At 31.4% G+C, this 10,567-nt stretch overlaps 1 protein-coding gene across 2 annotated transcripts in view; it reads left to right on the forward strand.

The window, feature by feature from the left end:
• The window catches only part of LOC106462938, a 35,855-nt gene that overhangs the window by 20,218 nt on the left and 5,070 nt on the right, over positions 1 to 10,567 (forward strand). For both annotated transcript variants that reach the window (XM_022390338.1, XM_022390339.1), the window contains 3 exons: positions 924 to 1,044; positions 3,572 to 3,629; positions 5,493 to 8,043. In XM_022390338.1, coding sequence (XP_022246046.1) covers positions 924 to 1,044; positions 3,572 to 3,629; positions 5,493 to 8,043 — 2,730 coding nt within the window. The remainder of the gene's footprint in view (positions 1 to 923; positions 1,045 to 3,571; positions 3,630 to 5,492; positions 8,044 to 10,567) is intronic.

Genomic DNA, 10,567 nt, shown 5'->3' on the forward strand with positions numbered 1-10,567 from the left:
TTAGGTGGTGCATTTATAACTGTATAATCCTGGTATTTTGTTAAAAAGAACTGCATTGGTTATAGGCTGTGCTGACTGGTTGCTCTCTCTCTCAATCCCCAGTTTTAATTAGTAATGGCTATGCCTAAACTTTGAGGATCTCTGACATGGCTGGTTTAGCCCATGTGTGGCATGAGGTACCATTCACGTTGAAAATATGAAATCCTGAAATTACCAAGTGCAAAAATGTTATTGTATATTCTGAATTCCTCTGAAAAATATTAGCTCTTCATTACTTACTAAATATTTTTTTAATAGTAAAATTTGGTTGGTTTTAATAATATATGCAAGATCTTCCATTTCATGCCGAGTTTTATTTTTTGTTACTTTTTGTCTTAAGAATTTTTTTTTATGTATATAACAAAGTATTTGAAATAAAGATGCATTAGATGAATGAATGATTTTACATTATTTCAAAAATATGATATCTACCTATAATTTATGTTATCAATTGTCCGTTAGACAAGTAAACATGCACATGTAAAGGGCAAACAAGTACTGAAATCTACATGTATAAATTAGATATGGAAAAACGCTGGAAACATTATCCGAAGCAGTATTTTCTTAACATAGTCAGTGATCTGATTCATAAAAAAATTACATGTTTGTTTTCAATTAAATTTTCTGGGATAGATGTTAATATTTGGTATCCATTTTTCACATAGATAAATGTATTATCTGCATATTCTACTATCTTACAGATATTATGAATATGTTTTAGTAGAATAGATTATTTATTAAAACATAAAATATATGTGTTTTTGTCAATTTTAAATGTAAAAAAAAATTGACATGACTTCTTTAATCATTTGTACTACTTATTAAAATATATTTTATTTAGTGCATTATACATTATTAATTATTGTTTTTACATTATTACAAAGACATTTCAAAAGAGCAAGAGGGCTGTAACTTTTCACAGTTCAGGAAAGCCTTTGAAGAGAGAATTAAAGAAGAAACATGTGCAACCAATAGTGTTGATGTGGAGTCTAAGTTTATTCAAAGGTAATTCTTTTGAAAAAATACCACCAAGACTTTATTTCAATTCTTGCATGTGTATATGCATTCAACATTGTCTAAACTAGTTGTATAGGTTGATCAATTATAAACTAAAAACAAATTAGTGTTCAAAGAAGAACTATTTTTTCTCATTTCTTCATTGTCTGTTAAAATTTAGGAATACACATAAGAAAATATGAGCAACACATTGCACTTCTACTGTCATGTTCCAAGCATGATATGATTTGCTTGTTTGAATGAAACATTTCCAAATTCTTAACAGAGTTTTCACAGTCAATGTACAAGATTTATGCATGTGCATAAAAGAAACTTCACCATCTTTGAACTTAGACTAGAACTAAATTTAAGTGAATATATGAAAAATATTTTTCTGCTTCTATTATTCTAATTAGGCTTTACCTAATAAATTTGAAATAAGCAGTATAAAAAAGTAAATAAAGGAATAATGTGTGGAAATTCATTGGCATATATAAGCCTAAATGGTCTTTGCCCAATGAACATGGAAAAACAGGCAATGAAAAATGAAAGAAAAATAGATAGATTATTTGAACCAAAGTTAGGCAATAGCAGAAATAATACTAAATGTAAAAACTATAACAAACATTCCAGGATCAAATTATACAAATTTGAAAATGAAACCAAAATCAACTTCTTTTAATTCATTTTGTAGCAAAGTGAAACCAGATTGAAATTTTTTTACAATGGTTCTATCTATTAGCTAGTTCTGTTCATTATCTATGAGGAGAAGTAATTTTGTCTATACTTTTTCCTTGACACAGTTCTCTAGTTTTTACAATAAGAATTCATTGTAAGTTAATTACAAAAGGTAAACAAAAAGTTAAAATTAGAAGTATAAAAAAAATTATAGATAATAAGTAAAAACTTTTGAAAATTCCAAAAGGAATGCAAGAATAATAATCGCTTACACTAGTTGCAGAAAAACTAGGAAAGGTATAATCTTAAAGGCTGGTAAATACAGTAATAGCATCCAAGAAGTATGAGGGATGTCTTGTTTCATCAGTACATGTAACTACCCAATGTAGATGTGAAATCAGGTGCTTAAGTCTGTAACATCCCAAATTGTACTACCATTCACTGTTTGCATCCAATTCTTGGGTGGTACTAACCCTCTTTTGTCCAACACCAAACTGGATAGTGTATAGATAATATAGTAAAAATAAAATATAGATATAAGGGCATAATAAAAGAATTTCATTTCTACTATCACCACTTGTATTACAACTTAGTTTTAAAGTATAAGCGGGCAAACTAAGACTAGTTCAGGTATCAGACACTGGTTTTTCTTGGGCTGATAAGGCATATAGATTGTTGTAGTAACAAATATGGTTGGGTTATATTGTATAACAATGAAACATTTTCGTGGGTAACATAGTATTATTTACTTGTTAATGCAATAATTTATATTCACTTCTGGGACAAGGTATCCTTGCTGTCCGCAGCCACTTGTGGCCACAGCAGTAAACTTCCTTTGTACCAAATAATTGTACAGAGAATATAGTATGATATAAATAAAAAACAGATGTAATTAGCATAATATAAAATCACTCTATATTAATGCCATATGAGAATAACCAATACATATACAAGTACAGTGAACATAATGATCAGTTACAAAAACTGCAGAAAACTTGAAAAAGGTACAACCCTAACAGTAGGTAATCACAATAAATATTCAGCATCATCCTGTATTTACCAACACACGTGAAGAGCAAATAGATTTACTACTTCAGTTAAAGAAGTATGATCCATGTGTTTAAGTCCATAATGCCCCAAATCATAGTACCATATATATATATATATTTAGGTTTAAAATCTTGAAATCAAGAGTCTGCATGTGTTAGGATGATGTGGAAAATTATTTTTATCTTCTATAATGGTCCTACTTGATGTGATGTGTATACAGTTGATTAGGAGTATAAAGTTATGCCTTGGTAAGTGTCTAGTTGTATTTTGATGTAATCTTAAAAATCATTATTTTGATACTGTAAGGTGTTGTAAGATGGTGCCATATGTAGATTGAATTGGTGAAATTAGCAGTTAAACAGTTTCTATGCAAAATGATGTTCTCAACCAATGTTCCCTCTACTTTTTTCAATCCATGTATGGAATTAATTTTTTCATACGCACAAGTATCAAGGCAATGTGCGGATGTGCATTACCAGTTTGTTTGTTTATTAGGGAGGGGGATATTTTTAGACCATCGACTCTATTGATCATTAGGCCACCTTGCAATGCTACCAGTTGGTTAATTGGACTTTAGGCCTAGCTACTGCCAGGGTCATTCAGGTCGTCAACATGTTGAGACTCCCTACCATTACTGAGGATGTGTGTGGCTGGAATAATGAAGTGTACAACACTTGATTTTTTGTTGTGCGGCTGCGCAGCTTAGAGAGATCACTCTTCTCAACCTTTGTACTTATATTTTCATTGGGTTATTTACAAGTATTGTTCAGTTGAAAGTGAATAATTATTTTCAGTCTTTTGTTTACAGACTTATTGCTACAAGAAATGATCATGAAAGAAGAGGCAATGCAGAAACATGTAAAATGGTAATTACCTTTAATGCAACATAAACTAACTATTTGTAAATATAGGTTTAAAATGTTAAATATTGCAATTTGAATTATATGAAGAAACTGATATAAGATATATGAAACGAATTTAAGCTGACCTTCAAGTTTGGTAGCAATTTGGCTAATCTAGTTTGAAAATTTGGAGGCAAACTTGAATATTGGCCAAGTCAAAGAGTAAACTGTTTGAAATTGTGAATGTTACGTGAAACAAAATAAGATTAACACGAACTGTTGAAATATCAAAAATTTTTATGTGTGTTCTTACAGTTTTAATATACATATACAAAAACTGACACTGTTACAAGAAGCTTTCACCAATACACGTGGCATCATACCATGAAATTCACAGTTTTTGTTTTACAAATGTAAATATTTCCAAGTCAGTTACAGTATATGCTTAGTATGTATTGTAGTTATAAGTACCGATTATCTGCTGTAATGGTTTTTAGAGAACTTACCATAAAGAGACAAAAACTGTAAATGTTATGTTCTGATGCCATATATAGTAGTGTAGTTAACTTAAACCACTACAAATAAGCATTATTTCATTTAGCTCTATGGTGTGCTGCCAAATCCTATCTCACTGACCATAATATCCATGTATGTAATGTAAATGGGACTATTTACACTTTCAGTGCTTTAAAAGATTCTTACAGCAATTTTAATGAAGATGTAATTTTTCTTCACTTCCTTTGGGTATATTTCTGTTTGTTTTATTCAATTCATTTACCATTTGCAACTCTAACCCATTTATTCACTTGTATTGTCTATCTCCCTCTGCTTAATGTAAAAATGAAAAGAAGTACCATTCACAAAAGCACAGAAGAATATAATGTCATACATTAAGTCTTGTGATGGTTATTTGTGAAATAATTGTTTAAGAATACATTACATGATTCATAATTCTGTGAATTTGTTGTTTTATTAACTTGCCAAATTTACACATGTCTAGATTTTGGCAAGTTTACAAGTTGCAGCTTAATCTCTGTACATGAAATATTGTCATACATGTTTTCCCTTTCATTTAAGGGTTAAAATATACTAACTTAAAACTGAGTTATTTCTACAGAAGAGCTCCCTTTCAAGAAACAAGACCAATGAAAATTTTATAAAATTCTGAAAAACAAGTTATTAAAATAAAAGACTTTAATATTGTTAATTTTTCTCCCTGCACATTTAATCCAGATACTTTTTTTAATTATTAAGTTATTAAAATTGGTTTTATAACAATGAGATTCTCAATTGATGAGGATAACATAAAATTTTCTGGAAAGTAGCGAGACACTCATTATGCCCGTAATAAAGTTCAGGATGTTTTTTTTTCTCACCCCCACCTGATGAATAGGGGTAAGCTTGAAGATTAGTAATACAATACTAGAATATGGGTTTCGATCCATGCTGTTGACACAGTGTAGATGACCCGCACAAGTTATGTATTGGACAGTATGTTGAATATAGTGATTACTATTTTATCACTTACTAAAATACTTTCATGTAAAGTAATTGTGTGTATACATATTGTGACTGACAAAAAAATCCTTCATAATATTTCTAACTTGTATTGTAAAATGATGGTAGAAGATTGAATTTCATAATGTAAAACAAGTTTATTGAGCTAGTTGATTACTTTGTGTTGTTTGTAGATTGAAAATAAAGTACCAAGGTACTGGCTAAATTCAGGTTTTCAATATACTTAAGTATATTTAGTGAATGATAAGGAAAGTGATTTGGGAAATGCTTATTTCACTGAGGGCTTCTGTTTGTCATGTTTATTTGTACTCTCTTCTATAGGGTTTACTGAGATGAAGCAAAACCTGTTTTTTTTTCATTCCTACATAGGAGGATTTTGAAACTGACACTTCTAAGAAAGAAAATCCACTGAGAAAATTTGTACATGAAACATTGCTTTCGTTCAATACTGGCCCAAAGAATGGGCAAAGCAGAAAAAATGAAAATACCCTAGAAAAAACGTTTCAGATAAATTCTAAGAATAAAACTAGTTGTTTTGTCCCTGAAGATTTGTTAACACACTACAAAGTAACAGGACCGTTTCATCTTCAGCCTTTGTTACAATCTAATAATAGATTTAATCAACACTATGAACTTATGCAACAAGAAAACAATAATATTAAGAGCAAGAATTGTTTTTCAGAATCACAGATCTCTTGTTGTCATTTAGAAAGTAAATTTCATTTACCAGTTGGAGCAGTTGGAGAACACAGAGTTCTAATACCACAAGGTAATGACAAGGTGTTTTATAAGCCTAGCTTTTTAAAAGATATAAATGGAAAAGAAAACATGCACTGTGAAGAAAAGAATCTAAGTGATCAGAATGTTAAGTCTGTTAATGAAGAAACACTTCAACAAAAGAATAATCAGAGTAGTGAAAAACAATGCATATATCACTCTGGAGAAAACAATGTACGTGATATTCCTAGTAGTTTGAGTCGATTTATCCAACCACTGATTTCAGGTTGTGAAATGTGTACAGAAAAACTGATTTTTAATAATGATTGCAAAGTTACTTCTACTCAGCATCAAAAAGAATCAAAAGAATTTCAAAATATATGTGCAATTAAAAATTTACCAATTAAAGAAAAATGTTTTATTTCTTGTAAATTTCAAGAGCAAAATATAATGAGTGATGAAAGTGGATGTAAACATTGCTATCAAAGTCAATGGTTTGAAGATACCAAAAACAATAGTACAGAAAAGCAGATAACAGACAACATAAGTAAAACAAAGAAGCATCCAGAAGAGAAAGGCAGCATCCCTTTGGAAGCTTGTAACTGTTTTTGTTGCCACAAAGAAGGAGAGAAAGGTTTACTTACTGTGAATCAGCAGAATGATGAAACATGTGGGAGCTTGAATAATGTTCATCGACAGGTTAAGAATAGAAGTGGAAACATGGAAATTGCATATCAACATTATAAACAGAACCATGAAAGTCTGGGAAATTACAAAGAGGAGAATAGGCAACTTATTAGAAACCTGTACATTGATGATGAGCAGGATAGACAAAGATATAATAGTTTAGAAACATTAAGTTGCAAGCTTAAAAGTGGCCAAAAGAGGCTGGAAACTGTAGTGCAGCAGGCTGTAAAGGAGAATTCAATAGTAAGTCAGCACATTAAGGAAGACCGTGAAAAGCTGGAAAGTGTGGAACAGCAAAATAGACAAAATAATAACTTGGGTATTTTGCAACAGAAGGATAAGAAGACAGATGAAATATTAGCTAAAAACAATGAAAGTTTGAATTTGTGGAGTCATCAAGACAGCAAGGAAAACCAAAACTGGTTTACAAAGAATGAAAAAAATTGTCAATTCTTAACAGCAAACTCTGAAACCAACAAACATGTTTCAATATGTAACAGTGTGAGAATGGATCCCATAAAGTTTCAGTGTAAAATTGGGGAAGAAAAAATGGAGGGAACATTGCTTCATTCACAAAATGTCATAGCTTGCAACTGTCCACTGTGTTGTTCTTGCTTAAGTCCTATTGGTTCAAGATTAGAATGGCCATCTTTAGTATCGCAGAGTAGAGAAAATCCAAAGCATTCATTAAATCAAAGCCAGGTTCAGAAACTACCACAAGAAGCTCTTCCAGTCAGAAGCCCAATTAGCCAGAATCATTTGCTTCAGGTAAAAAGAAAGCTATTTAAGTCAGATACACTGTCTTCAGTTCTAGAAACTTCTGTCCCAGAAACAGGTAGACACTGTAAAAACATTAGTGGTTTAAAGAATGAAGATGGTCAACATGATGAGAGACAGGTTTTTACTAGACATCGAGACATTTATTCATCTTCTTTTACAAATAACCATTCTAATATAAATAATTCATGTCCTGTTGTTTCAGAAATCTCAGATTTGCTATACTCACAGTCTAAAATAAAAAATGACATAGAAAAACACATTTTACCATCCGGTAATATAATGACATTTCCTAAATCCGGAACTGTACGACATGATCATAATAAGAAAGATCTAAGTGAAGGTTTTTTTAAAGTCCCCAGAGTACCCCAACGTAAGACTTCATTAGTTAGAGATAATGCATCTTCGGTATTCAGTGATGTACTGTCTGAGTGTGACTTTGGTATATTGAAACAAGTTGACCAACGGCATGTGTGTAATCATTCTGTAAATAAGCAACCCCCATCTTCAACTGGGACATCTCCGTTTCTTGAAAAAAAGACTTTTGGTTTATCAAGCACAAAATATGACTATGAAACACAACATAAAAGAAAGTCCTGGAGTTCTGATAAAAGTCTTTCATCAGTGGCATCTTGTAGTTGGGTGTCAGATAGGTTGGAAAAGCAGCCATTTTCTGATGACTTGAGAAGTGTTCCAAAAAGAAGAATGAATACTTGGAAAAAAGGAACAAAATGCCCAGGTTTGTTTTCAAAGTTCATTTATAAATTCTGTTTGACCTAATAAATGTTAAATTTTGAGTAATTCTGAGAACAAATATAAACTTTGTATTCATAGGTGCTTGACAGTGCCTAATACCTTCAACTTGTGCTTTCCAATCTTCAAATCAGTGCAGTTTACTTTTGCTAGTAATGTCAAATTTTTTTTGCAGGTTATGCTTATTTTGTAAATTTTGTGGGTATCAAAACTAGTGATGGAGAATCCAGGTTGTCTTGTTTGATTGAAGAAATATTCTTGTCGATATTTAAATCAAAGAAATCAATGATTACACTTGAGTTCATTGCTGGTTCTTTTGACTATCCATAGAAATTCTTGTTTTGGTACAGACAATCAAGTTTATAATACAGCCTACTGGCAGTATAGTGAGTATTGATAATTACTGTGTTTTTTTGGTGTATAATGGGTAGAGTTTTTCAAGTTGGTATTTTAAAGAACACATCCTTGAATCAGGTTTATATGGAACATAGAAATATTTGAAAAGTCTGAAATGTGATGTGGGCAGTTCAAGGTCTTGAAACTTGTGGACATTTGACATAGTATTAATTTTATATACCTAAAAATGATGTATGTTAAAAACTATAATTTGATAAATTTAAATATATTGTTAGCTATAACACCAAAGCAAAGAAAACAACTAATAATACATGAGTGTGTACCCATCTAATTAAGAAGACAACAGACTGCTAAGTGACATATTATGACTTATGTTGGGCCTATGCAAGTTGTACATGTAATAAAAACAGCTGTTTTACAGTGTACCTTGCAACATTGAACTTCTGCTTGTGGTCAGCTACAAGAAAAACTAAGGTCTCACACTCACTTCTGTGTACTTAAAACATTGGGCAAGTGACAAATGAATACATGTAGCTTTTAGAGTATGTATATATATATATACTAGTTGACAAAGCATATATGTAAAAAAAAGTACACTTCGAACATTTTATCATCATAATCGCATCTTGACTAAAGGAAGTTTTCTTGTTCTGTGTTTGAGTGGTTGAAAAGCATAATAATGTAACACTTACTCTAATCATTTATTTTATGCAAAGCAGAAAATGTTTTAGTCAGTGAGTTGGTCATTTAGTTTTCATTTATCTTTGATTAAAGTATTTTAATGATTATGTAAAGTGTTCGTTATTTCTAACTGCCTGAGGCCTATTGCAATTGAAGTTTTCAAAGATAATTATGCTTTGTTAATTACTATCACAAAAGGATGTTCTCAAAAATTGTTTATAATTATAAGATCCTAATTTACATTATTACTTATTAATGATAGTGTATCTGTTTCCCAGCAATAAAATGCAATAATTCTCAACGCGAAGGGATGGTGAGTGCCATCAAGTAACATCTGTATCCTGCAATATGTAGCATCTGTGTTAAAGTGCTGTATTATGTATTATTATCACAGTAAAAACATGAAACGTTACTTACAAATGACACAAGTACATTCACAAGCCAAGTGTCCCCTGGTGGGACAACACTAACGTCTGGGGTTTGATTCCCCGAGGTGTACACAGCAGATAGCCCAATGTGGCTTTGCTCTAAAACAAACAAACACAAGCCAAGGTATATTACTTGTATTCCTGTAACTAAATAACATCTGGACCTATAAATATACATTTGTTATTTACAGTACTGCCTCATTATAATGCCATCAGTTATAATGCTTTCTAGGATATAGCGCTGTGGTACCTTGGCTCCCAAACATTTAGTATCATCTGCTGCTTAGTTCATTGCCACATGGCTTCAGAGGCTAAAGTCATTACACTCTGTCACAAAATAATGGGAAAAAAGCGGGAAGTCCCAAGTGCAAAGCCCAGAGATGTGAATATCAGATTCAGATGTGAACTTGATATTTGGATGTTTGAAATTAAGGTAAAAAAGGAATTTGGACATGTGACTTGATTTTTGAAATAGCAAGAAAGTGTCATCAATATAGTATTTGTAAAGGACAGGTTTAAAGTCACATTAGCAGTTTTCTAGCCACTTCCATTCATGGTAACACAGAAAACTATTGGCTATCATTGGACCCAGTGGGGATTCCATCTATCTGGTCATGAATGACATCATTAAAAAGGAAATGGTGTAACTAGTTGGCTATATCTCTTCTCCACCTATATCGGTCTCGGGTGCACATGGTTCCCGATGGTAGAATTATAATGAGACAGTACTATTTAAGTCTCATGTTCTAGTGTAGTAAATATAATTTAAATATTCACACCAAATAAGAGCTTAAGACAAACATGAGTGAAATTTACAGTTGCTTTGACGTGAATTGTTATTAATCAAAAGCCTTTAAAGAGTCAGAACAAAGTTAAGTGTTAAAATAAACATTCAGTTAGTACAACATTTACTATTGTTATTAAACATTTCAAGAATGTGCTGTCATTTCCGCTGAATATCTCCAATAAAGTTCATATATATATATATATATATACCTCAAGCAAGAGATAATAAACACTGCAAGAAAAGTTGTCTGTATGGAT

This window comes from Limulus polyphemus, unplaced genomic scaffold (genome assembly GCF_000517525.1).
Source record: "Limulus polyphemus unplaced genomic scaffold, Limulus_polyphemus-2.1.2 Scaffold1286, whole genome shotgun sequence".
Taxonomy (NCBI): domain Eukaryota; kingdom Metazoa; phylum Arthropoda; class Merostomata; order Xiphosura; family Limulidae; genus Limulus; species Limulus polyphemus.